The 27,880-nt window shown below is 50.5% G+C and overlaps 1 protein-coding gene across 2 annotated transcripts; it reads right to left on the reverse strand.

Annotated features, from left to right (window-relative positions):
* Window positions 1-558: 558 nt before the first annotated feature.
* WARS1 (tryptophanyl-tRNA synthetase 1) lies at window positions 559-27,856 on the reverse strand. Of its 2 annotated transcripts, none has more exons than XM_012099042.5 (11): window positions 27,798-27,856; window positions 21,963-22,140; window positions 16,769-16,982; window positions 15,542-15,650; window positions 9,491-9,610; window positions 8,422-8,604; window positions 7,530-7,630; window positions 5,855-5,967; window positions 5,515-5,688; window positions 2,902-3,042; window positions 559-1,811 (listed from the first exon to the last, which is right to left on the reverse strand). In XM_012099042.5, the coding sequence occupies exons 2-11, from the start codon at window positions 22,074-22,076 to the stop codon at window positions 1,650-1,652; spliced, it is 1,431 nt and encodes a 476-aa protein (XP_011954432.3). In that variant the 5' UTR covers window positions 22,077-22,140; window positions 27,798-27,856; the 3' UTR covers window positions 559-1,649. The 2 variants fall into 2 exon arrangements, with proteins under 2 accessions (XP_011954432.3, XP_004018038.3); XM_004017989.6 differs by having other exon boundaries at window positions 26,712-27,856.
* Window positions 27,857-27,880: the final 24 nt, after the last annotated feature.

The raw sequence follows: 27,880 nt of genomic DNA on the forward strand, positions 1-27,880 counted from the left end.
GTGGAGAGCCTCAGAGCCTCCCGCAGGACGGCCCACGGGCAGGCATAGCACGAGGCAGGGCAGGCCCGTCTGACATGGCCTCACGGGGCGGCCTCGGACAAGTCGCCATGCTCTCTACGGGGCCTCAGTCTTCCCACCTGCAGTACGAGGCAGGCAGGCAGCGCAAGCTCACCCTCATCTGGCCAGGCCCTTGCTCTGCGACCCCTGCAAATGGCCTATGGCCACTGTCTACACAGAACCTTTCAGACCACCCCCATGGCCGCCTCCCTCGACCATAAAACGCGGACATCTGTCTGCGTTCTCCACTGGCTGTCGGGAACGTCCAGTGAGTGTGGGAGCCAGCACCACGCAGGGCTGAGGGCTAGGAAGGCGGACGGGCCACGTCCGGCTCATTCCCGGAGCCATACCTCCGTGCCGTGGTGGCTACCAGGGCTGTGATCCCAGCCTGCATGCATGCCAGGGGGACCTCTGCGGGCTCAAGGGCATCCACGGCACGGCCCTGGGCTGGAGTGAGGCTCCTGCTCGCTCCTCAAACCCCAGACAGCACAGCGACACAGGTGGGACCAAAGGAAGTTTATTGTCATGAGAGAGACCAGAGCAGGGCGCCCAGGAATGGACCCTGTACCTCCAGAAAGGACAGATACTTGGACCGAGAGCTTTCCTTGAGATAGGTCTCAGCGTTTCCCAACTACACAGGGTGCTCCATCAAGCAGGCCTCCCACAGACACACGGCCGAGGCCTCAAGGGCTGCTGGCGCTACCCAGCTACGTCCGCCCGTATGGGGACACAGGTAGGGCCTGGTCTGTGCAGACAGACCTCCACACCAGTCAGGTGTCAAAACAAAAGGATCTGCAAAGGCAACAGACCGGCCTCAGCGTCCGGCTCGGTCAGAACGGAGCAGCCATTGGTTCCCGGATGGAGTGTCTAGGATTACTCGGTGGATAGAGTATTAGTCCGCTCAAGGAAAGGCGCGTCACTTCTGGAGTACAGTACATGCATGGCCTGGAGTTTAGAAAGTAAACTGGGAAGTTTCACCCACAAAGACTCAATTTAGTAAAAATTGGCCAACTCAGGCCAATACTCAGAAACGTTAAAGGCAGCTTTTAAGCTGTGAGATCTTGGAATTTAAAGTTTAGCAAAGCCTTTGGCCAGCACTTCCTCTTCAATAAGGTGGGAGGGGTGCATGGGCTGAAATGCCTCTTGTGCCCATTAAGCCTCCTTACCTTAATGTTTCAAAGCACTTAAAAAAAAAAGTTTTATGGCAACATCATGTTGATTCCAGGTATGTATAAACAGCCTATATTCTTTTATAGAGCAAGTGGAAGAATGTGTTTGGACACAGGATGCTTTCACAGGGAGTCGTCCTGTGGACCAGAACAGGCTGGTCGGTGGACATCCAGCCCAAGGGGCTGCTTTGTGGGAGGAACTCCAGCTGCACTTGTCTGTGTGACCGCACGACATTACCCGGCGCCCACTCACCCACACCGGCCGGAATGACAGTCAAGGGGAGAAGCAGCGCTGAGACAGACACAGAGCTTACAGGCCGGGGCCAGCAGTTACCATCTGATAGAGCCAAGGGGGGTGCTGATTCGACTGAGCTGGGATTACGGGTAAATTACGTCTCTGAGTGAGCACAGAGGAAGTGAGCATTACTGAAAGTCGTAGGACAACTTCCGGGGGGTCATGAACTCTTTCACGATCTCATCGGTGACCTCCTTGCGCCGGGCCTGGTGTTCAGCAATCAAGGGCTGCAGGACTTCGATAAGCTCCTTCTTGAGCTCGCCGGTGAGCATGGCCCCGCTCGTGTAGTCCTGAGTGGGAGGAGACAGGCCACATGAGGCGGCTATGCACGCCTGGGCACCTCCCTCCCTCGACAGCACCCACGTGGAGCCTGGCACGCTGGGCACATGGAAACACAAGGCCCTTAAACCACCCTTTTCTGGAAACGCCTCCGGGCTCTGTGGGCAGCTGTGATTCAGCTGACACGTGAGGGTGAACAGCAGGGCTGGGCACCCCACCTGCCCGCCAGGTCAGGGGAGTCCAAGACCTGAACCCGTGGCTCTGCCCTTCAACCCTACTGGCGTCTCTAAAATCTTTGCTGAATTTGTTTTCATTTTCTGATTGTGATAGTAACATGTATTTGTTGAACAAACTTAACAAAGTACCCAAAGGTGACAAAAAGCAGCAAAGGAAAGGAAAAAAATCCCCTGCAAATTCAGGGCCCAGAGGTTGAGCCCACCGCCATAAACATCCTGGCACGTTTTCTGTCAGATTTCTCTGCAGTGCATTTAGACTTGGTGGATCTTGCTGCACGGCCAATTTGGGGTCCTTCTGCCACTAGCATCGGCCAATCCTCCTGCGTGATTAAAGCCTCACACCTGCCTGAGAATCCCTCCTGACAATTCTGTTTAGGCTTCCTCTGCTGTGCAGTCTGTTCTGAACTTTTTGCCAACACCATTTCAACATATTTGCATACAGAGCTCTTTCTTATTCAGGATTAGCTTCTTGGAAAAGATGCCAAGGACTGGAAATTCTGAGGCAGAGGCTATGAATGGTCCCCGGGCTCTCGGGCTTACTGAGTCCCGGAATTATAATCACTGTAAATGCAACACAAGCCCGCTGGTAAGGCTCGGGGTCTGTGTCAGCACTGACGGGGTCCCCTTTAACTTCTACTTCTCTGATGACTAGTAGGATTAAATCTTACAGTGTGGCTACTACTAGTTTGTATTTTCTCTTTTGGGAACCATCCGTTCACGAGGTCTCCAGGCACATGGTCATGAACACGACCAACCTACTCAGCTCTGACCTCGTCTCAGCTGAGCGCCGGCCCCGTAGACCCAGGCCCCAGGAACGCTGGCCGCCGGGCCTTCCAGGGCCCGCAAGGGCACAGCCCTGCCTTACCTTCCTGATCTGCTCTAGTCTGTCGTCATCCTCCAGGAAGAAGGTCAGGTACATGAAGGACACGTCCACGTCACAGTTGCCCCCAAGCTGCCGGTGCTCCTCAATGGTGTCCCTGCCTCCGGAGAAGGCGTGCTTGTTGACCTGCACCAGGAGAGGGCACACGGATGCTTGCCAGGCGGCCGCCCTGTGTGGTGAGGGGAGCCCGCAAACCGCCCCTTCCCGTGGAGCCTGGGGACTGGCCACTGCAGGGCTCACTGCAGAGAAAGGGGCTCCAGAGGGCGGGTGAGCTCTGACCCCCTCCCCCGACCCACAGAGACAGAACACAATCGGAAGAACCACGACACTGCCCGTGCAGACGCTTGGGCAAATGTCCTCAGCTGTCCACAGGCTCACCTAAAGGACAGACACAGCCACCCGCCCCTCCATGGGGATGAGGACAGGAGGCACAGTGACAGCCCCGGGGAGGCAGAGCCCGTGCGGGGCCTGGGTGGAGCGGGAGGTGGACAGGGCCTGCGGGCAGTGCCCACCTGAACAGGCACTTCCAGAAGCTGAAGACAGACAGGTTCAGAAACTAACAAAATGGCTTGCAGGACTGAAGATAACCGTAGAGAAGTCAGGGTCAAGAGCAGAGAGAAGAAAAGCCCCAAAGTGGAGACAACGTTCCTCCAGTGTTCTTTTAGCGAGTGTCTGAGAAACCTTCCATGTACAAACGTATTTTCCCGCGGGGAGAAGAGTGCGCAGAGTCAGTGGTCTCAAGGAGATGTCTGGTAAACCCCCCAGAAGGACTCCGGGCAGATTCTTAACTGGATCGCCCAGAAGAATGTGGGGGCAGAGGCTGGCGGGCAAGGCCTTTCTGGTGGGGGCGCTAAGCGGCTCTGAGAAACCCTGGAAGCTCTGACAAGGCCCCTGCTACTAGGCAGCTGTTCAGTGATCCATGTCGGGACTGAAATCTCAAATCTGGGCCACACTCTACAGGCAGTAACCACTTGCACATGCGATCTCATGTGAGCCTTGCCTCTAGTCTGCAGTTCTGTAGAGTGGCTCCCGCTGGACGGTGGTACCTGATGATTGTGGTCCCTACCAACAGCAGGTGAGCGGCACAGCCCTGACTCCAGGCTGCGGGCCAACCTGGGTTACGGCTGGCCCTCTGTGACCCGGCTGTGTGAACGCAGAGAAGCTGCCAGACGCTCTGGGCCTATCTCCTTGCCCAGGCAATGGATGCAGCATCCAGGAGGGTCTGAGGACTCCGTGAGCTCACACAGGTGAGCGTGTGGCAGATGACCACACAGTCAGGCCACAGTGTTCCTAGCACTCTACTCTTAATTCTTGGGAGGGGGCTGGAGCAGACACCCCCTCTCTGGGCTGAAGATTCTGCTTCTGGAGTTGAAGGGGGGCTTAGGGATTGGGAACAAGGGCCTGGCCTGACTCTGTCCTGTCCCCCAAGGTGCTTGTGACCTCGGCAGCCAGGGTGGTTCCTGAGCCTTGGGTCCCTGCTGGTCCCTGAGTGAAAAGTGTCCCAGAGCCATGAAGGACTTCTTTTATAACAACTTCCCAAAAAATGAATGGAAACGACTTCTCTGCAGGAGGGAACAGGAGTGTCTCTCCCCCTCTTCTGCATTCCAGGCACTGGAATTTTTAGCCAGAAGTGAAAGAGAAAGAAAAAGACCTGTTTACAGCAGCCTCCAACTGAGGCTGGGAAAGCTGGCAGCTGCCACTTCCTAGAGGACTGTTCTGATACTAAGGGCTCCCCATTGACAACCAGAAAGCGGGACTTTCCAGGAGGGGCAGGGGCCTGGACTGACTCATGGTTGCATTACACGCCCCAAATGTAGTTTCAGTCACTCTTGTCGTAGTAATCTTCCAGACCGCAAACACACACACAGTTCCAACGAAAATGTCCACAGTGTGCAACAGCGAGGGGCCTGTACACACACGGGCAGCTCAGAATCGAGGAACGGAAGTGCGGGCCTGAAAAGTAGGGAAGCTCAAACGAATTTCCATTTCTCGTTTCTCTAGTGACTTGAAAAATATTTACTGAGCTCCTGCTGCATGTGGGTTGGGAGCAGCGCTCCTGGCCAGGACCTGACTGGCCTGTGGAAGGACACTTGTCAATACTGAGTCTCAGCGGGAACGCTCTGGAGAGAACCAGCCCCCACACCCTGGTGCGGTAACATGGTACGTGGGCTAGGAGGGCACCTTCGGTTTCTGGCGGAAACTGGATCGAGCTGGTCATGCTCGCTGGGCCTCATCCTTCTCATCTTAAAGGGACACACCAGTGAGAATAAAAACCAAAACATACAGACAGTGCATGGTCCAGTTCCTGGAATACAACTGGTGCTCATCAGTGCACTAAATTTTCTCTATTGTTTAGCTGTGACTGAAGAAAATTGCCATAATTTTGTTTTCAGAACAGTGTTGGTGAGGAAATCAGAGAAGAAACAAAAGAAAAAAAAATTCCCAAGTTTTGCCTACATGAAAAGACATAAACACATTCACTTCGTATCTGGGAACGGGGCAGGCTGCCTGGACCCTGGAATTCAGGGTGCCCGTGGTGGCCAAAGGACAGAGCGGTAGTTAGTGCATGAGTCTCCCCGAGGCCTGGGCCGTGCTCACCTTGGTCTTGATCTGCTTGGCTGTGTCCGTGAGGAAGATGGAGGAGTTGGGGTCGCTGGCGCTCATCTTGGTCTGGGCCCCCTGCAGGGCAGGGAAAAAGGTCGAGTGCAAGAGGGCTGGCTTGGGGTAGCCGATCCTTGGGGCCACGTCCCTGGTCATCCTGAAGTATGGGTCCTGTGGGGAGGGAGGGGCAGGGGGAGACGAGGGCTGCCATCAGCTGCTGGGCACCTCCTGAGTAACTCTGCCCAGCACCACCGTCAGACCCTCCTTCCCACCCCTGAAGCGGGTGAAGACCTCTGCTAACATCCAGGCTGACGGAACCCCGGCTCTGCCTCCTAACCTGGTCGATGGCGCATGGGATGAGGCACTGGACATCCGTCCGGTCTCGGAAGATCTGAGGGAATGAGTTGCTGAAGGAGGGAGCGGCCTGGATGGCAGGAAAACTGATCTTCCCTGGAGGAAGGACAGAACATTTCTATACCCAAGACTGGTTCCTGTCTGGAACTATAGAAGGGATGGACAAAAACGGGCTTTTCTCCCCCCCTGGAAAAGTAACACTCGTTAAAGAAAACCTGAAACCTACAGAGAAGGATTGCTGGAAGAAGAAAAATCTGCAGTCCCAGTTTGTGTCTTTTTCATCCATTTCCCCTCCATTTCAGGGAGCTTCTCCTCTGGTCTGTTCTTCACAGCTTCCACTTTGTGACACTTACCCACGCTCTATCCTGTACCTCAGCCATTCTCTAGCCACTCGGTGTCCAGGTTGTTCCCCAGTTTCAATTATTATAAATTATGACATTCTGGGATGTAAAACTGTTCTTACCACTGTCTCCTTTACAGCACTGAGCATCCTGGGCTCGGGACCTCCTGTCTACACCCCGTGACTCTACAGAGGAAGTGTCACCGTGTCCCCATTTTATGTATGTGGACAGCAGCCCGGATCATCGCTGGGTTCCCAGAGCTAGGGCGCAGCTCTGAGAGGCCGAGCCTGGACTCACACCTGGGTCTTAGCAGTACAGAATGTGTGGCTTCTTGCTACAGCCCTGGCTCTGTGCTGGCTCGGGGCAGCTTCAGAGACGTCTCCCCATTTGCTGCCTGGATTCCCAGGATTAAAACACCGTTTCAAAGTAGAAAAAAGTACAAACAAACCTTCCCAAAACCATTTCAAAAGCAAAGGATTTATGCCCCAAGTGTCAGGAATGAATCTGACTGAGGCATCAAAGGGTTCTGCTCCTGTGAAAAGCCTCCCAGCAGAGCCTCTGAGACGTTTCTCTTCTGACGGGCCCCCCAGCTGGGCCCCAGAATGTGCCCCCCAACAGTGAGGCACGCCTGGTACAGGCGCCCGCAGGTACATCCTGGGAGCTCCACGCTAGCAGCTAGTGGGCCAGGGGCTGGGCACCTAAAATAAAGGGAAGGGTCAGGAGACCCAGCCGGCAGTCTCAGGACTGACTCTTAGCTCAAGGAGCTGAGGGTCTGAAAGAAGAGATGGTCACTGCATCTGAAAGGGGTGCAGAAACACGGAAAAGGGAGGTCAGTGCATGCACAGAGGCCTGTCTGCTGGGCACTGAGCCTGGCAGAAAAGCAGGGCAGGCAGGTGGGCAGGGTGGCTCCTCCCGGAGGTGGGGAGTGAGGCCCAGGGAGACAAAGACGGCTAGTTCCAGCCACAGAGCAGCCCTCCTGCAATCTGGGCCCTGCCAAGGCCTCCACACCGACGGGTTCCCAGGGACAGGTGGAGGGTCAAAGTCATCAACAGCCTCCTTTTCCTTCTAAACCTCAAAACAGACGAGGCAGGAGAGGGACAGTGCGTGACCTGAGGGGATACTCCACGTGGCCCAGAAAAGGGGCCAAATGCATCACTTTACATTCAGGGAAAACCCTCCTTTTTAAAGAGACAAACTGCAAACACTGCCACCCCAGACACAGTGCAGCCCCGCGCAAGCACCAGGCACGCCCACCCCTCCTTTGCACTTGGCTCCTTTCTGAGGGCCCAGCGGGCGCTGCGGGCAGTGGCGACTTACCAATGCAGTCGCTGTCAGTGAAGCCGAAAATGCCTTTCACTTGGTTGAAGGTGACGTGCTTCTGGATCTTCACCACGTTCTTGTAGAAGCCCGGGCTCATCCTGTGAAGACGGTCAGAGTCAGACCCAGAACTGGAGGGTGGTGGCTGAGGGCAAGGCAGCAGACAGCACGGCCACATGCGGGCCGGGTCAGCTGGGGAGGAAGGTGCTCTGACGCCCCCTGTGGGCAGAGAGGCCGGTGGCAGGCGAGGCGGACACACCCCTGCCTGTGGAAGGAAGTCAGCTCGAAGCTGAGCAGTGCAGGAGGCAGGAGCAGAGCTGATGCAGACTCAGGGGCTCACGTGAGGGTGTCAGCTCTGCCAGGACTGCGGGCTGAGCATGCGGGGCTTCACGTTTGGGGGCTCCAGGGAAGTTTATCTGTTGGGACGGACTGTGTGCTTTGTTGTGGGAGATCACTGCTGACCCTGGAACAACACGGGTCCACTTACACCTGGTACTTTTCAGTACTGCAGTGCTTGGCTGGTTGAGTCTGCGGATGTGGGGAAACCATGGCTAGAGAGAGCCAGTGGTGAGTTAAAGGCAGATTAACCTTCTCATCATTCAAGGGGATTGGCAACTTGCGGCCAGACAGAGTATCTGGGTAGAAACTGATGGGCCCCGGAAGGAGGGTTTGTCTCTGTGAGCTGCTCCGGCCTGCATCTGGCCATCGCTACCCCTCCACAAGCTGAGGATGGAAGTCTTGTCAATAAACCAGGAAACCAGACCATAACATTCAATAAAGTAAGAAAACACCTTCCAGACCTCAGGATGTTTCTGAAGCAGGCCTGGCCGCGATGGCCTGTCTACAGCCTGTGTTCACTCCTTTAAAAGGTGGCCAGGCATTCTGTCCTTACCCCATGTAGTCAAGATCAGAGAAGATGAACGTCTTGTTGATGTCAAAGCCGCAGGCGATGATGTCCTTGGCGTTCTCCACGGCGTAGCCATAGGCCTGATCCAGGGTCAGGTCCTTCCACAGGTACTTCTCATCGTCGGTCATCTGGATGACCAAGGGCACGTTGAACACATCCTGCAGCCACCTGGGAGACACGGGGGAGGGAGGCCCACACCTTATTTCTCTGCTGCACCTCTGAAACCACAGCTCCTACTAACAGTGTATGTCAAAACACCCCCGCCCAGGAAATCTCACCCTCTGACCACACTGTGAACTTGGCTCCTGTAAACAGGAACACACTCTGAACTTGACTCTGTGTAAGTCCCCGTTAACAAGGGCTGTGCCATGTGTGTGCTTAGTCCCTCAGTCCTGTCCGACTCTCTGGGACCCCATGGACTGCAGCCTGCCAGGCTCCTCTGTCCATGGGATTCTCCAGGCAAGAACACTGGAGTGGTTGCCATGCCCTCCTCCAGGGGATCTTCCCGACCCAGGGATTGAACCCAGGTCTCCCGCATTGCAGGCTACCACCAATTATTAGCCTGGAGACGATGCATATCAGCTCCGAGCTGGCCGCTCTGCACTCTACTCTGAAGTCTTATAGGGATGGCAGGAGGGGGGCGCTGTCACTTCCTCTGGCAGAAGTGGAAACTAAGGCCCAGAGAGGTAACTCTACTATGGTCACCTGGACAGGGACAGGAGGACACAGGTCCGCTGACTCCACAGCAGTGCTCTCCCCACCACCCAATCCTGCTAAAGTGACCCTAGGGACAGGGTGGGGAGAAGCCACAAGGGCACCAGCTCCCCGAGGCCTTGGCTGATCAGGCAGATGTGATCTGGTACTGTCTCCTCAGCTCTATACAAAGTTTGTGATTAACATTTCTTTTCCTTGTTTTTTTTTGGGGGGGGGGCAAAATAATACTACTAATAATACATTTATTGCCTATAATTGGCAGATATATTGCTGGTTTGTTCTCTCCATGTTTCAAAACTCACTGACACGGGTGAGCACAGTCCCACGCTGCAATACTTACTTGGTGAAGATGAATGGGATGAGGTGACCCACATGCATGGCTTCGGAAGAGGGGCCTCTGCCCGTGTAGAGATAGAATGGCTTCTTGTTTTCATAGGCATCCAGAATCTGATGCATGTCTCTAAAGGATAGAGGGGACAAGACAACAGTGAGGTGTTCTGAGAAAAGAGTCAGGGTGTGAATGCTCAAGTGGGAATGAAAACGAGACAAGACAGCCCAGTCACTAGAGCTTGTTATCCTTGCTGTTGCTGCTGTTTAAGGCCGACAGGAAGCTGCTTCCGAAAGGTTCCTCCTGTGCCTGCTGTGAAAGCATAAGCCGTGAAGGTTGGGAACAACGCGTTTAAAGGTTGGATATGGCTGGGCAGCCACTGGGCCTCTTTCGGAATTCTTCCAGATTTCGATGTTGATGTACTGTCTGCTTCACATCTTTCCTAGGAGTGACACCAGGTCGACACCACCCAGTCCTTGTTGAGAACCATGCAGCCCCAACTCTGCTGGCTCAGGAGGGGGCAATCACAGGGCTCCCTACAGTCTGAACTCAGTGGGAGATGGCGGGGATGTCCCCAGCTGGAGGTCTGCTTCAGGCTCCCTCGGCCACACCAGGACCAGGGGTCCCCATCTGGGGCGTTATCGGGCACCACACGAGCACTGGAGCCGGCACCCAGCGCACACAAAGGGCCTCCTGCCTGGCGGTGAGCCAGTCACCTGACTGGCCGTCTCTACATCGCACCTGCCCATGCCCTACCTTCCCAGCCTCTGATCCAGTGGGTCTGGGGTGGCATTTGGAGTCTGTAGCGCTAAAGTGTGTCAAATAAAAGAGGACTGGCTCCCTTTCCCAGACGCCTGGGTAGGAGAACCCAGACAAGAGTATTCTGAAAATGACTTCTACTCCTGACCAGGGGTTAGCAGTGCTTATCTGTGGGCTGACAGGATTAGGGCTTCTGGATTTTGTACTTAGCTTTGATTTGATGGTGACACACTGCTTCTGAAATAAGGAAAGATGAAAATGGCTGAGTTTGGAAGAAAAAGAGTCCTTTTTTAGTTCTTACAAATAACAAATCAAACATTTATTGGATTATGGAAGAAAGAAAGAGTGTGGCTGTCATGCGAGCTGCTGTAGATGTTTTTGCAGGAAGTCTCTGAACACTCGAGGTGCCATCCCGAGGGCAGGGCACTGACTAGGCCCCCTCATCGAGTGCAGTTTTGTGAAGGCAGATCCCAGCAGGGACCCCTCAGCTCCAAGGGAGTCTAGTCACCTGCCTGGTGCTGCCGCCCGACAGTGCACAGCGGATCTCATCAAGTCCCTAAGGAGGAGAGTGAAAAAGCTGGCTTAAAACTCAACATTCAAAAAATGAAGATCATGGCATCTGGTCCCATCACTTCATGGCAAATAGATGGAGAAAAAAATGGAATTAGTGACAGATTTTATTTTCTTGGACTCCAAAATAACTGAGGACAGTGACTGCAGCCATGAAATTAAAAGATGCTCCTTGGAAGAAAAAATATGACAAACCTAGATAGTGTATTAAAAAGCAGAGACATCACTTTGCTGACAAAGGTCTGAATGGTCAAAGCTATGGATTTTCCAGTAGTCATGTCCAGATGTGAGAGTTGGACCAAAAAGAAGGCTGAGTGTGGAAAAACTGATGTTTGCAAACTGTGGTCCTGGAGAAGACTCTTGAGAGTCCTCTGGAGAGTTAGGAGATCAAACCAGTCAATCTTAAAAAAGTCAACCCTGAACATTCATTGGAAGGACTGATGGTGAACTTTGGCCACCTGATGCGAAGGGCCAACTCATTGGGAAAGACCCTGATGCTGGGAAAGACTGAGGGCAGGAGGAGAAGGGGGCAGCAGAGGATGAGATGGTTGGATGGAATCATTGACTTAATGGACACGAGTCGGAGCAAATTCAGGGACATGGTGAAGGACAGGGGAGCCCGGTGCGCTGCAGTCCGTGGGGTCGCAAAGAGTGGACTTAGTGACTGAACAACAAACAGCTTACAAGAATAAAAAGGATTATAAGTGAATAATATGGAGTGCATGCCAGTGTGTGAGATGGCTTTGATGAACCAGACAAAATTCCTAGAGAAACAAACCACCAAAACTGACTCAAAAAGAAACAGAAAATCTGAACAGATCTAGAACAAGCAAAGAAACTGAACTAGAAATAAAAAGAGTCTCGAAGAGAAAAGCCTAAAGTCAGAGGGCTTCACTAGAGGATTCTATCAAATTTTCAAGAGAACTAACAACAATCCTTCACAAACTTCCAAAAAATGAAAGAGAGAATACTTCTCAACGCATGCTATAAAGCCAGTATTATTTTGATACCCAAAGCAAAAACATCAAAAGAAAACTACAGACCAATATCCCTTATACAATTAAATCTTCAAATTTATATTTTTGAAATTTTTTAAATAACAATAAATGAACTTAGCAAAGTTGCAGGATGTAGGATCAAATAAAAATCAGTTGTATTTCTATACAATAGAGCAATATTGTGGTTGAGAATAAGAAATATCATATATTTTGTCTTTGTTTTATCCTATATCAGGCACAGAGTTCCTTAAACCATTGTGGGAATTTCCTAAGTGATAAGAACAATAGAGTGTTATTCACATAAAAAGTTCCCCTTTCAACTACATCAAAGTTTATGTTATTTAAGTGACTTTGGGAAAGTCCCTGGATACCCTAAGGAAGGGGGCTGGTTGCCGGGGAACCAGCTCTGATTACAGGGTTGGAACTTTCAGCTCCCAACCCCCGCCCCTCTTTCTGGGGAGGGAAGAGGGGATGGACATTGAGTTTAACCACCAATGGCCAGTGATAAATATAATCTCTGTAATGAAGGCTCTGTAAAAACCCAGACAGTGTCAAAGAGTTTCTGGGTTGGTGAGCACATGGAGACACAGGGGCGTGGTGCCTGGGGGGTGGGGAGCTCTGAGCGCCTCCACATGCCTCTTCCAATCTGGCTGCTCCAGACTTACACTCTTTACAATAAACTGGCCATCTAGTGAGTAAAATGTTTCCCTTGCTTAAGCAAATTAATTCCAGATCAGTTGTGGGATTTAAGGGACAGGTAAGAACCTAGACTCTGATTTGTGTCTGAAGTAGGGGGTTGGGGGGCAGTCGTGTGGGACTGGACTGGACACCATCTGCAGGTCGATGGTGTCAGAATTGGCTTAAACTGTAAGAGACCCAACTTATGCTGCAGAACCCCCAATGGGTGAAAAACCAACCTGATGTGTGAAAACCCTACCTCTCTGGTGTCAGCATTGAAGCAGAGCTGCAGTGAGGCTGAGCTAGAGGAGACACGCAGGGGTACACTTCCCCTTCAGAAACAGCAGTGAAACGTCCAGAAGGGAAATTCAGAAAATACTCTTTTCAAGAGCACTGGAAAGAACAAAACCTAAGGAATAACCCTAACAAAAGCAGTGCGAGGCTTGGACACTGGAAACTAGAAAACACTGCATGAAGAAGCCAAAGTGATGCGGGGAAAGCGGCTCTCTGCACACAGACTGGAGGCCTAGTGTTCCACCTTAGACGCCACCCTAGGGTGCAGATCTCCAGACGGACCGACACGTGCAGCGCAGTCTCTGTCAACACCTGGCTGCTGCCTTTGTACAGAAATTAGCAAGCTGATTCTAAAATCCAAACATTCTAAATTCTAACAGCCAAAATAATCTTGAGAATGAAGTTGGAGTACTCACATTTTCCAGTGTCAAAATTCACTACAAAGCTACAGTCATCAGGACTGTATATTTAATAAATCCTTAAATATATTTTCAATTGATTTTCAACAAGGGTGTCAAGAAAATTCAACAACAATTTCCAAAAAGTGGGGCTGGGACAACTGGATATTCACATGAGAAAGAAGGAAGCTGGATCCTCCCTCATACACATACAAAAATGAACTCAACATGGATCAGTGACCCAAGTGTAAGAGCTAAAAAAATACCACTCTTAGAAGAAGACACACCTGGATATGTTCACGACCTTGAATTAGGCAATGGTTTCTTAGATATGACACCAAGCAACTGAAACCAAACCAAACCAAACCAAACCAAACTGGAGTTCATCAAAATTAAAGCTTCTAAATGCTTCTAAGGATACTATAAATAAAGAGCTGATATTTGCAAATCAAGTATTTGATAAGAAACTAGTATCCAGAGTATATAAAGAACTATTATAATCCAATAAAAAGGTAAATAACCCAATTAAAAAGTTGGTAAAGGATCAGAAGAGACATGTCTCTAAAGAATATATAAAAATAGCCAGTGAGCACATGAAACGATGCTCATGATCATTAGTCATTATGGAAATACAAATCAAAACCAAAATAAAAAACTAGCATGGTTACAGAAAAACACAAACTGGAAAATAACAACAAATATTAGCAAGGATGTGGAGAAATTGGAATCCTTGTTTGCACTCTGCTGGTGGGAATGCAAAATGGTACAGTTGCTGTGGAAAACACTTTGGCAATTCCAAAAAAATGTTAAGGTTACCTTAGGACCCAGCAACTCTACTCCCGAGTACACACTCAAGAGAAATCAGAACCTGAACACAAACGCTCAGAGCAGCACTAGTGCTAACCCCAAAGGGAAGACCCCCCCAAATGCCCATCAGCTGTCAAATGGGCATACATCCACTCAATAGTGTTCAGGCATAAAAAGCAATAAGCACTGGCACGTGCTGTATCCCAGGCAAATCCACAGACATGGAAAGATGATGACTGGTGGTCAGGGGTGCGGATAGGATGGGGTGGGGTGGTGGGAAGAATAGGGAGCAACTGCTAATATGTAGAGGGCTACTGTTTGGGGTGATGAAAATGTAAGGAACCGGTCATGGTGATGTTTACACAACCTTGGAAGAGTCCAAAAAACCCCACTGAACTATGTCCTTTGCAAAGGTGAATTCTATGTCATGTGAATTAAATCTCAAGGAAAAAACTGTGATTGTATTCTGCCCAGAAAGAGGGCTGAGTGGGGGCCTCTTCTCCCCATGTAGAATTTAAAGTGTTGGGTGTGCTGTGTAGCGCAGGGAGCTCAACCTGGTGCTCTGTGATGACCCAGAGGGGTGGGACGGGAGGGACAGTCAGGAGGGAGGGGACATATGCACACTTGTGGCTGATTCACAGTGTTGTAAGGCATGCTAAGCCACTTCAGTCAAGTCCAACTCTTTGTGACCCCAAAGACTGCAGCCTGCCTGGCTCCATCCACGGGATTCTCCAGATAAGAATACTGGAGTGGGTTGCCATTTCCTCCTCCAGGGGATCTTCCCAACCCAGAAACTGAACTCGTGTCTCTTATATCTCCTGCAATGGCAGGCAGGTTCTTTAGCACTAGTGCCACTGAAACCAACAAAACATTGTAAAGCTATTATCCTTCAAATTAGAAAAATAAAATCAAACGTTTGGCAGAGTGCTGAGTTCTGTCCTGTGTGTGCTCTCTGTAACCCTGGTGTGGGCAGAACAGAACAACCCTGCCTCGGACTATAAGCTCCAAGATCCCTCGAACCCAACCAGAGGCGGTGCGTGGGGCGGGAGAGCCAGGAGCTGGCTCCGAACCTGCCCGTTCTCTGATGTGATCTGCATGGAATTTATGGTCTCAGGTTGGGATACTCTGTGTCCTGTTTGCTCTACTAGTTTCTCTCTGGACATGATTTATGAGCAGGCCAGTACAATAGGAGGAAGACGTATGTAACTTCAGGAAGCCTCCTGCTTATCTCACGGGAAATGCTGGACCTGGTCACATTAATCTCTTTTGTGACATGCTATGGTTTATAGCATATAATCTGGCATGAATCTCATCTGGTGTGTACTTGACCTCCACCTTGCGAGATGGGCAGTTTACAAATGAATAAACTAAGGGCCAGAGGTGAAGGGACAGGTGTGATCCCACAGCCAGTCACTGGCAGGACAGGAGGCGGGACCGGCTTTCTGCCAACTGGCAGCCAGGCCCCCGAGGGCCCGGCGGGTCGAGGGCCCAGCGTCCTGATAGCTTCCTTCTCTAAGACAAGAGGACGGGGGAGGGTCCTGCAGTGAGAAGCCCCTGACCTGTGTGAGAAGAAGATTCCCCTGCGCAGGAAGCGGTGTGGTCTCTGGCCCGTGGCTCTCTCTATTCGGTTTACCAGCTCCTTGTCAATTTTACTGCTTCCGAATCGAACTGGAAGAAAAGAAGAGATGCTGAACTTAGGTGGTGGGAGGCTTGGGGATGTTGCAGAGACGAGAGGGAAAGACTTATGATCATGCACTGTCTCAGCAGAACCAGGCCTCTTTGGGCTACTGGCTCTAGACCCTTCCATCAGTCCAGAGCAGAGGTCACCGCCAACAGAACAGAAAATAAATGCAGGGCTAAAGGCTCTCTGGTCTGGGACTGGATTCTGATGGGACAGATCCAGAATGCAGCCTAGTGAGGAACTCTAGATAACCCGCCCAGGCCCCCTTGCCTCACCTCCTACACACAGCTGCTTATTACTTATTGCAGTATAATTTATATATGCTCACAACCATCATTTTAGAGCCTATAACCAAATTAAAGTTTGTCTTCCAGCGAGTTTTCTCTCCCTGATGGTCTAGGCATAAATCATGGAAAATGGCTTAGACTCAGATGAGAAAGCTTTAGCTCTGTTTCTTCTTAGACACCACCAATGACCTCAGGGTAAGGATGCTCCTGAGCAGGAACCCCTCCACGGCAGAGCTGGGCAGTGAGGACATGCCACCTGTGAGAAGGCTTCCTTCTTATGCAATCCATGCGTGAATTGTACCCACTCAGTGAAAGAATTTAAACCACTGTGAAAATACTCACTGCAATGGACCTTCCCTGAGTTCTGAATCGCTCAAGAAAAGGAAAAAGCTAACACTGAGCTGTGTGTGCTGTGCTTGGTCGCTCAGTCGTGTCCAGCTCTTTGTGACCCTGTGGACTGTGGCTCACCAGGCTCCTCAGTCTATGGGATTCTCCAGGCAAGAATGCTGGAGTGGGTAGCCATTCCCTTCTCCATCCCCATCCAGGGATCGAACCCAGATCTCCTGCGTTGGCAGGTGGATCCTTTACCATCTGAGCCACGAGAGAAGCCCATTAAGCTGTCTACTATAGATTATTATTTCAAAACATATTTTATATTGTTAATTAAAAACAAACCTCTGGGAATATAATGGACCACCAAAAGATTTAAGGATCTTTTTCCCCTTGGCATTGAAGTTTGACTGGATTTATGATTAATTCAAATTAGAAAACATCAATAACATCACTTCTAAAAGTTGAGGTTTTTCCCATGAACGTACCAATGAGCTTGTCGTAGTCAATGCCTTTGGCACTGCTTGTCTGCACCGTCCAGGGGTCCACAAAGTCCTCATCTGCTCCGGTGGCATCTAGGCCCTCACCACTCTCGGGCGCCGGGTCCTCTGGAGGATGGTCCCCCTTGTAATCCTCCCCTGTGGCAGCTTTGTAGCTCGTTTTTAAGGATAACAACATCTTCACTGCAGAATCAATTTCATCCTGTACACAGGAATTAAGGGTAAAGGTGGAAAATATTAACAAACACTAGCGTTTGCTGAATGTTACTGCTACTGGGTGGCAGGCGGTGTGCTAAACGCTCTCCCACTTACTCTTACAACAATCCTACAAGGATGGCAGTGTTGTCACTGGCCTTTTCCGGCTGAAGAGTCTGAGACTCAGAGATGTGAAGGAGCTCGCCCATGCACACACAGCAAGTTGTGGACCTGAACGTATTTTATTTTTATCTGGGGGTCAAGTGTCATGGGTTCCTACCACAAACACTACAGGCTATGTGTAGCGACACAATTTGCACATGACAGAGTAAATGGCTAAATATTACTTAAACTTCACTGATGCCAGTGAATATATGTGACATGCTCCATTAATCAATTATAGTGAGCTCTACATTGGAACTTCACAGATAAGGGCAAGGAAAAAAATACAGACTTTCAGAAAATAAGGGGGGATTCACTGGGAAACAGTTATACCACAGCATTTTGGAGTCTTATCCAGCTGTCCAAACCGTTTGCATATTTACTGTTTTAAAATGAGTATAAGATAAACAAACAGACAAACATAAAGCGTCTCTGTGGGTCCGCTGGAAACCTATTAAAGATCTCCTCTTGCAGGAGCCCACACTAGCTGTCCCTGGAAGCCTGGCATTTAAAAGCGCAAACCTGATGAAGCAGATTGGTCGCGCTGTGCCCTAAAGCTCCACTCCCATAACTGGCCTTGCTGGATTTGATCACAGACAAAGAATATACACAGTCCAATTTGCTTGCCAAGGGAAATACAAACAGTTCCACTTAAACTTTAGATATAACGTGCTATACGCTGGGCTTCCCAGTGGAGGAACAATGCTCGCAGTCCCAGACTGCCTTCAGAGAGCCCTTCCATCGGGTATGCCGGGGCCACAGAAGGCTGTTACTGTGGGGTGACTTCAGATGCAGGTTTGTGTTTCAAACTGAAGCCATCTGGAATTTGTCATTTAAATCAGTCTGAGTGTGCAATTAGTAGCCCATGGATATAGCTCATGCCAGAGGCTGGGTGCTGGCCCACCTTAGGCAGGCAGGTGGGCACGTTCCCCTCCCTCGTTCAGCGCTGCCCAGGCTGAGTGCTGTAGCAGAGCAGAGGCTTTGAGAGCACGCCCTATTGCTCTGTGAGCTATTACCTGAGCAGGAAGTACCCTGCTCCCAAGTGCCCTGTCCTCACCACCTTTGGTCACCAGTGGTGTGGCAGTTCATACTCTATCTGGCCTAACCCGGCTTCCAACTAGGTGGCTCCGTGAGACTCAAACATCTGACCAGAGTCCCAACTCAAGGACTGTCTGTCATCTGGAAGGGGACCGAAGAGACAAGTAGCCTCCCTTGTCTGTTTCCCTGTTCCCAATCTAACACGGACCTGGACGCTGCAACAGATTTTAAAAGTTGATGTTCTGAAAAAAGCCAGACACGAAAGACTCTATATACACTATGGGTGATTATATACAGTTCTTGCACAGGAATTCTCCGTGGAAGGAGAGGGAGGGAGACACCTCTCTCAGGAGGGAAGAGGCGAGGAGCAGAGGGGCCTGAGATGGTTTCTGGGCTGTGTCTCCATTGGAAGGCTGGTTACACAGGTTTGGTCATCTTGTGAAAACTCAGTGAGCTGCCTGTCTGTGATCTCCATATTTCTCTGAACGAATGGTGTATTCTAATTTTAAAAGTTTATTTAAACTGAAAGGAAAACAAAAAAGGCTCTGTTCCCTATCTTCAGCCTCATGACCCAGTGTCATCTCTCGAATCCTGCTCAAACTGCCTTCCCGTTAGAGCGCCAGATTCCGACCTGTCCTCCAGGAGAACCTCTACTGAGCTGCTACTTCTGAAAGCCATGGGCGTTCTTCTCTTGGTACACGGAGCAGAAAGAACACTGAAGACCATGACCTCAATGGCGCAGAGACTGCGGAGGAAGAGCCCAAGGCACCCTTGCTGGACCAGCCGTGCCTGAGCGGCTCATCTATTTCGCCTAAAGTGAATTTCTAAAACATCAGGTGCTTCTAGTATAATACACTGGTACAAATTTACTTCACTTAACTCTGGTTTCATCATGTAACCTCTGCTGTCCTTTGTTGAATGCCATCTGACTTAGCATTAGTCAAAGACTATGCTCAGAAGACTCACTCTAAACTGCATCAAGCATTGTTTGTTTGCTAAAGTGCTGAATGTGACTAGGATCACTAAGAACTACTAACTAAAAGCATTCATTAACGTTATTCAAATTTAATGTTATGTGACAAAAATATCAGTTAGGTTCCTAAAATGGGTTTATAGAGTAAATGATCAACATGAGTTCTTTATTTATTGTAGGTTTATAGATTAAAAAAACAAAACAAAACAATTCAGCCTTATCTATTGAGCCCTATCTGCTGTGTAAACCTCTTTCTGTGAATAATCAACTCCTTTTTTGTACATCACTATTTATTTCTTTGAAAAAGTAATGGATTACTTAGGGTCCCAAGAGTCAAAGCAAACTACTGAAATGCGTGTGAGATGGTTGACCCCATCTGGTGAGAACTTAGAAAGAGATTTTTGAAAAGACGCCAACAGGGGTTGGAAGTGATGGATGAGGACGCTGCGGAGCTGAAGAAGCTGGGTGACCCAGAGTGAAAGGAAGGGCTGGTTATAGCTGCAGACTGACTGAGTTATGCTTCTGAAACCCAACGCAGCAACGAGGTTTTTTAAAGAGAGGTCTTTAAAAAAGGCACAGCCCGCGAGGACAAGGAAGCACAAGAGGACGGCAGCGACAGGCCCCAGCCGCTGGAGCGCGGAGGCACGCGCAGCCTGTGTGAGCACAGCAGAGCAGCAGAGGCTGAGACCGCGCAGCAGCCAGGGCGGCGGCTGGACTCACGCTGCTTGCGATCCCCGAGAGGCTCGGGCACCGGCGGCCCTAGATCCTAACACACGTGAGCTAAGAGTGGGCTCCAAGATCAGGAGCACTAGCTGGAAGTCTGAGCAGCAGCTGAGGCGGTCTCTCTGTGAGCCCCGCACACAGCCGGCACACCCCGTCCAGAGGTTTAGTGTCTCGGCAAGGAGAGCCGAGCGTCCACGCGGAAGTGTCCTGCACAGTGAGGGGGACTGGCGAGGGCAGCACACTGCAAACAGGGGCTTCAGCGAGGGGCCGCACGGTCAGCTCCTCAGTCCCACTCAGCTCGCAACGCGGGCGGCCACACCGCGACCTCTGGAGAGCCAACCAGAGGAGCCCTCTCTGGGGACTCGACTGGCCGCAAGGAGCAGCTCCAAAGCACTGGAGACCTCCTGAGGCAAAGGAGTGCTGTGGGCGCCGCCCAGGGAGGGGAAGGCTACACCCTAAGCTCCTCCCGGCTCCGAGCGCACCCTCCAAGGCAGCTGTGTCACCAAACGCCTGACAGTGGAGTCTACCACAAAAGGCAGAAGGAACAAAAAGCTGCGCTGGAGGAGATCGGGCGCATAACGTGGGGAGAGAGCACAGGGAAGGCTGCCACCAGGAGCGCAGAGGCAGAAGGCCAGTGCACCTGTGAAATAAGAACAGAGGGCCTCGAGGAAAGAACCTTTGGAGAACAAATGAGCTCTTGGAAATCGAAAGTGACAGAATGAGTGAAAAACAACAGCAGGGTTAGAGGCTGAGGAAACATACCTAAAAGAAAAAAATAAAAATAAAAGGAAAATAAATCAAAAACTAAGAAATTTGGAGGACAGTCTTTGAACTAAAAAGAAAATACAAACAGGAAAATTTAAAAAACCAACCCAGAATAAATCAAAGAAATATGATAAATTTCTGAGAATTAAAGGGCATGTATTTCTAGTTTGAAAGGAGTCCTGAGCACACAACACAGGGCGTTTCAGAGCTGGAGAGGTCCTGAACACCCAGGAGAGGGGACAAAAGAGTGGCACCGGCTTCTCCATAGCAGCCCTGGGAGCTGGGAGGATGCAGCAATGGCTTCAGAATTCCGAGGGAAGTCACGTCCTCCTGAGAGGACCGAGCCTAGCTATCAGCCAAATATGAAGTAAAATGCTTGCAGACCAGGCAAGAGCTCAAAAAACACTTCCTTAGCACTAATTTTTGCAGAAACCTCTGGAGGATTTTCTCTGCCAAAATAAACTAAGGAGGAGTGAGACGCGGGGTCAGGAACAGGGACCCCAAAGAGAGAGTGCGTGGAAGGCTTGCATGGACAGAGAGGGTGGGTCCTGAGATGGGCCGTGTGGGAGGCGGGTCACCACCGGGACAGAAGCAGGCAGGGCATCCTGGGAGAGAGTGCTTGGGAGGATGGACCTGATCAGCAGCCTGCTGTGGCTCGAGAGGGGATTCACCCAACTGGGGGAGCGCCTGGAGGTCCATGAGCGTCAGTACACAGAAAGCTAAGCAGGAGAGGTCCCAGATGGCCTCATGGTTAGGATTCTGGGTTTTCACTGCCATGGTCTGGGTTCAGTCCCTGGTGGAGGAACTGAGATTCCACGGGGAGCAAGGCATGGCCAAAACAAAGACAAACCAAGCAAGGAGCAATTAAAACAACCCCGGAAAAAAACAGAAGTCGGGCAGGAAAGGAGAAGCATGCGTGCTGTTCTCAGGGGGGTTAGCTGTCATTGGCGTTTACACGGGGACTGGGGGGTGGGAAGTGCTACGAGACAGCTAATGCCTTGTCTTCCACAGTGGAAGCCCCAAACCTGAACATCCATAAGGAGCAAAATGATGAGTGATTCTAAGAGATGTGGGCGTTGCATATCAAAAGAATCGGCTAACAGATTGAAAGTGGTTGCTTCCGCAAGCAGGACACGTGGAGAGCAAGGGGGGACAGTGGCTGTGCTTCCCAGCGGCTTCCCTTCAGACCATAGGCATTGATGGCGAGTAAGGAGAAAAGACATTTAGCACGAGAGCCAAAATGCCTCAGGTGATGAAAGAACAGAGACAGGTGACTGTCCTACAGACTGGCTGGGACACGTGTGGAGGACTGGCAAAATGACCTACCTTGGCTGCGTTTCTGGCTTTGAGGCCCCTTACGAGCTCCCCCTGAGCAGCAATGCTGTGGAACAGCTCCAGGGGGGACCCATAGCCCTGCTCGCCATTGGGCATGTCTGCCATCTTCTGGGAAGATGTTCACAGCTGGCTGGGGTGCTGGCAGATTTGCTCGGTGGTCCAGACAAGACTGTGGGCAGGGAAGAGGGACAGAAAGAGATGAACAAACCACGGCAAGCTGTTTTCCCTTTACCGTGACCTGGTTCTTCTTTCCAAAAAGGTTGGAGATGAATTGTGATAAAGGGCATAGATAATATAACATTAATAAAAATATAAACAGAAATATGGAGCCAGGAAACAGGAGAAAGAGAGGAAGAACAAATGTTAATGGTGGGGTTGAAAAGAACTGCTGTGATTTGTAGGCTTAGGGAGGGCCAAGAAAGACCCCTCCCAACCAAGGACAAGTGAGCATGTGCTGAGGTGTCCATGTGCCTCACACCTCGTGTCCATAGGAAGGGCTCATGCTTGCTCAGGGAGCAGATACCAAAGTGCTTTAGTAAACCTAAGTCCACCATGGCTAGAAACACTTGGTAAACGGCAATTACTCTTTATCTTCATTGCTCTAGGGGATGAATTCCTAGGCCTTTGCAGTCATAACCAACATATTACTGAACAAACAGCTTCCTCTGCTGAACAAACAGCTTCCTTTGCTGGCCAGCTGTCCTGTTCTCAGCAGAAAGGGAGCCTGGGAGGAGGCAGGGCCTTATCCCTTCTGGTTTGCAAGTGAGGTAAGAACCATATACAGCCTGTTCACTCCACAGGCTGCCTTAATTAACTGCGAACCTTTGATGAAGATATCCTTGGGCCTCCTATTAGTCATTATTTATTGCTAACCTTGGAGGTGGGGCAAGGGCAGGCTACCTGAGGTCGCCCTGGGGCTGAGGCAGGCCAGGATCAGCCCCTCTTGGTCGGTTACTTCCCTTTTCTGAGGGTCAGCTTCCTCATCTATAAAGCAGAACCCTCGGGAATGTCTATCACTTACCTCAAGGGCTGTTATGAGGAGAAATGAGAAAAAAGTGACATGGTGGCATTTTACAGGCTGTAAAGCAAGGAACAAGCCCACTGCAAGTGTTACATGTCAGGACTCCAGAGGTCGGCTGAGTCACAGCCCCATATGAAACCTGCTGATACACCTTGAACAAGGAGGATGCCAGTGACAACAAGGCTATGCCAGAGCAGCTAACTTCCAGAACTGAAGTCCTGTGTCTGGTGTTCTTCTAGTGAGAAGTGAAGTTGAAAGTCACTCAGTCGTGTCCAACTCTTTGTGGCACCATGGACTATACAGTCCATGGAATTCTCCAAGCCAGAATACTGCAGTGGGTAGCCTTAATACTGCAGCCTTTCCCTTCTCCAGGGGATTTTTCCAACCCAGGGATGGAACCCAGGTCTCCTGCATAGCAGGCGGATTCTTTACCAGCTGAGCCACAAGGGAAGCCCTTGCAAGCACCTTATGTAACACCGATATATATCAATTCACTGACGCCTACAGCAATCCTATGGGACAGATCTGTCTCTGTTGTGTAGACGAGCAAACTGAGAGGCTAAAACACTTGCTCAAGACAACACAGTAAGTAGGTAGTCGAGATGGGACACAAACTCAGGCAGTTTGACCCTAGAGCCTACACTCTCTAACATTATCCTATGTACTTAACTGTCATGAGCCTCAGTCTCTCAACTGTGAAATGGGAATAACAATAATGACACTGACTTGCAGGGCTGGTCACGGATTAAGTGGGATAACACAGGTAAGTAAACAGCCTAGCACAGCATCAGTCCCAGAGTAGAGGTTTAATGAAGGATGATTTTGTTTCTTTACTCACTAGAAATTTCTTTCTAGGAGCTCTATGAACAAAACACACAAATTTGAGGGGATGATTTATTTTTACTCATCCATTTGTTAAGTATCTGTTTAAAAATATGTAATATTTAAACCAATCTTTAAAGTCAATGAAACCATAATATTGAAACCAGGGTGGGAGAGCAGCCAGTTTCTTTCCTTTCCTTTCCTTTCCGGGAATTGCCTCAATTCCCGGAAAGGGAGGCCTGTAAGAAAGAAATGTGGAAGAACCTTCTGACAAGTGCTGGAGAGGGGAAACTCTCAGGCCCATATCAAAGAGCAATCAAAGTGACTTCAAGGCACAAACGATCACACATCACGTCCAGATGCTTTACACAGGATCCCCAATTCTCCCAAGCTGCAAACCTGGGTGGCACAGAATCTGCTCTGCATTAGCGACCGGAGGCAGATGGCTCAGGCAAGTGAGAACCACCCTCTGAGGCTCCATACCAGAGCAGCTGAGCCAGGATCTGATGCCAAAACCCCCTCGACCGTGTTGTGCTCTCTCAAATTCTACTGCTCCCCCTGCCTGGCATGCTTCCCGCCCTCCTCTGCTGTCTCACTAATTCAAACCTTGGCTCCTCTCTGCAGCCTTTCCTGGCCCCTGCGCCTGAGGGGCCAAGTTGGCTGCTCTGTCCTTGGCGATCCCCGAGACTCGTTAGTGAGGTTATTAGAGCACTCACACTGCATGTGGTAATTTATGAAAATCCACCCCACAGAGAATGCAAGCACTGGGTTTTACTCTTTCATGTGCTTCTAGTACCTGGTACAGAGTAGCTTATCAAACAAACTGATGATTTATGAGTGCAGGTTACTGAATAAATCTCATAAATCAACTGGTTCACTTTTTCCCCCTCTGGTTTATATCCTCTTATAATATCTCTGCAAGCACTTATTCCAGTTTAAGGTAGATTTCCCCCAGTCTGCACTTCAGAAGGCCTCTTAAAATGTCCTGACCATGCACAGAGCCTTAGTTTTACCCCACGTCTGGCTTCCTCAATCATTGTGAACATCTGTCCACTATCCTGGTCATTCTTTTTAGAATTCCCTTTGGTTTCCCCCTGTCCTTCCAAATATGTGGTGCTCTGCATGAAAGGACACAAGTGAGCAGGACCAAAATCAAGTATAGATTAAAATTACCCTACTAAATTCCTAGGGAAAGTGCCAGGTAGAATGACTCAGTGAGCCCCGGGTGGCCAATTCCCCCCCTGCCATGGAGCAGACAACTGCAGAGCATCAGTGAGATGAACTGAGCCTGAATTTAGGATCCCTGTTGTGGGGAAAAAACACGCACGTTTAAATATCAGAATCCCATTTAAGTAAGAAACCAGACTGAGGAAACAGCAGGTGTATTCTCCCTGCTGTCAGGATCACGAGGCAAACACTCACTGCATGGGAATCAGCCCCACTATAAATCTCGTGTGTGTGTGTCTGATGCAACTTCCTGAATGAGTACAGAACTTCAAGAGTGATCAGAGACAAAGAGAATGGAACTACCATTGCCCTCATTTCAGGCATCCATCCATTTAGCCCACTTATGGGCATATATTCTCAGTTTTCCTTCCCATCTAGTCAACTTTCTCCTTCATTTCTTTGTTAAATCACTTTTAGAATTTAACTTCAGAGGTTTTTAACCTAGAGTTCAGAACCTCTGAAACGAAGTGAACAGTCTGCCTACACACAGCATGTGGTTCGAAGTAGAATAACCAGGTTTTGCTACTTTCTCAAAGGGGCCCAAGACACCCAAAGGCTAAGGACCACTGTCCTCAGTGTTTACCATGTAAACTGCAAACAGGGCTCTGAGTTTTTGTTAAGGGAAAGTACCTCATCTATTTCACAAATAAAGCAAAGGGACGAGGTAACCTATGACCTCCTCTAGAAAAAGGGCTGGGAGTGAGCAGAACAGAACTGCCCATTCCACAGCAGAGTAGGACAGTGTAGGGGAAAACGAAAAGGACTGTATCACAAACTCTTCCTCCCTCTTTCTATGGAAGTTGAACCTTGAGCTCATTGTGAAAGGCTCCACTGTTCCCCAGGAGCACAAGAGGCCCTGAAGAAACCGGGGACAGTTTTGGGATGAGGGATGGAAAGAGCAATTACAGAGCTACATGACAATCCCTTGGGCCACTGCGAAGTCATCTCACAGATGAGACCAGAATACACTGACTTTGCAGTTTGTGGGGAGGGCGGCATCGTGCACGACAGCCAGCCCTGGAGCAGCTCAGAAGAGCAGGGGCCTTCTGGGCGCCTGGAATATTACCAAGGTGGGGTATCACCCACCACGCCCTGGCACCTGAGTGTGGATGACAATGGCCTTGGACTGTCAAGTTTCCAGAGGACAAGAAAATGCTTGTCTTTCCCCTCTAAATGATAAGATGAACATTATCTTAAAAGGCAAAGAGGACATTAATCTACATTAAGCCAGGCATAAGCTACTTAGGAGTTCAAGGTGAGATACTGTGGATGGAGATGGACTACTTAGAGACCTCACCAGTGAGAAACAGGACTGCTGCTGCTAAGTCGCTTCAATCGTGTCCGACTCTGTGCGACCCCATAGATGGCAGCCCACCAGGCTCCCCCGTCCCTGGGATTCTCCAGGCAAGAACACTGGAGCAGGACAGCCAACATCAAAGTGCTGAAAGTCAAGCTATGACTCCAAACAGGCAGTGGCTCAGCCAGGATCTCTAGTCCCTACAGAAGTTGTGAGTCACCAGGGCTTTGGGTCAATAGATGCAATGAAATGCACAACTCCGTGGTCCTAAGACTACTCCTCATCCCCGAAGCCAGGGTTTCCAACACTCTGGGAAAAAGCTGGTAACAATACTCAATAAACGCTAAACCTAGCAAAAGATGGCAATACGTACCGGGCGGCAGGAATCACTGCAGAGGTGGCCACTGGAGCCAGGAGCTGAGACTGCCCAGTGCAGCTCCAGCTCTTAAATAGTCTTGCTCTCTTTCTTTCAGTTTCCTTTTCAAAAAAGACTCTTTTCTTTTTTGGTTTCCTTTTTGCCCCACCCTCTACCACTTGCATGTAGGAGTTTCTTATAAACGACCCAGTTTCTCAGAAACACTTCAACCTCATGACCAACCTCTTGGAGGGCGGGGCATGCAGGTGGAGACCAGGGAAACTCTCTGGAGAACCAGGCTGTTAGCTGGTCATTGCATCAGCCACCCTACACCTCAGGCTGGCCTTCCCATAACCTCCTCGCCCTGTTTCTGTTCCCCCGTTCGCGGCATCAGTGTGGAGAACTGTGTATGTTATGCGGTGACAGCGGGGGAGGGCGGGTGGAAAAGCAGATGACAAATTCCTCGCTGCCGCCGCTGCTCACAGAGGCGACGCAGGGCACTGGAAAGACCGCTGAGTTCTGGGATGAGACCTGGGTATTCAATCCCAGTTTGGGCGTTTCCTTGTTACAAGACCCTCGCGCAAATCACATCATCTTTCTGCATCACCCTCCGTTTCTTCACTTGTGAAATGGGCAAAAGAGCAGCCTCCTAACTTCACCGTTGGAGGAGGGCAGGGCAACCCACTTCAGTATCCTTGCCTGGAGAATTCCATGGACAGAGGAGCCTGGTGGGCTACAGTCCGTGGGGGTCGCAAGGGGTCGGACATGACTGAAGTGACTAAACACACAACTTCACCGGGGAGGCGACTAGGTGCGATACCAGAGGCAAAGCCCCTGTCACACGGCCGACACTTAAAAGTGGGGCCTCATCCTTTAGGGAAACAAACAGGAGGGAGACGATGAAGGTCCGGTGCCGCTGCGAGTGCATGACAGGGCAGGGTCGGCGGCGCTGAGGGAAAAGGGGGCGAGGGGCCAGAAGCCGGCGAGCAGAGAGCCGGGCTCTGAGGAGAACACCTCAGGGCTTGGCGTGCAAGCGGCTCCGGGAGGGCCAGATCATTGGGCTCCGCCCCGGCCTCCCCCGGCTTTTTTCATCCCCTCACTTACCGGCCCAGCCGGGCCCGTCAGCGTTGCCGGCTCAGCCACGGGTGGCCTCCTAGGCGTCCGTGGAAACGCCTTCCGGCTGGAAC

This window comes from Ovis aries, chromosome 18 (assembly GCF_016772045.2).
Source record: "Ovis aries strain OAR_USU_Benz2616 breed Rambouillet chromosome 18, ARS-UI_Ramb_v3.0, whole genome shotgun sequence".
Lineage (NCBI taxonomy): Eukaryota > Metazoa > Chordata > Mammalia > Artiodactyla > Bovidae > Ovis > Ovis aries.

Coding starts and splice junctions, on each gene's coding strand:
- WARS1 (XM_012099042.5), bottom strand. CDS start 22,076: ATGGCAGACATGCCCAATGGCGAGCAGGGCTATGGGTCCCCCCTGGAG. Junction 16,983..21,962: donor AAGCCAGAAACGCAGCCAAG/GTAGGTCATTTT, acceptor TCCTGTGTACAG/GATGAAATTGATTCTGCAGT. Junction 9,611..15,541: donor GGAATCTTCTTCTCACACAG/GTCAGGGGCTTC, acceptor TCTATCCTTTAG/AGACATGCATCAGATTCTGG.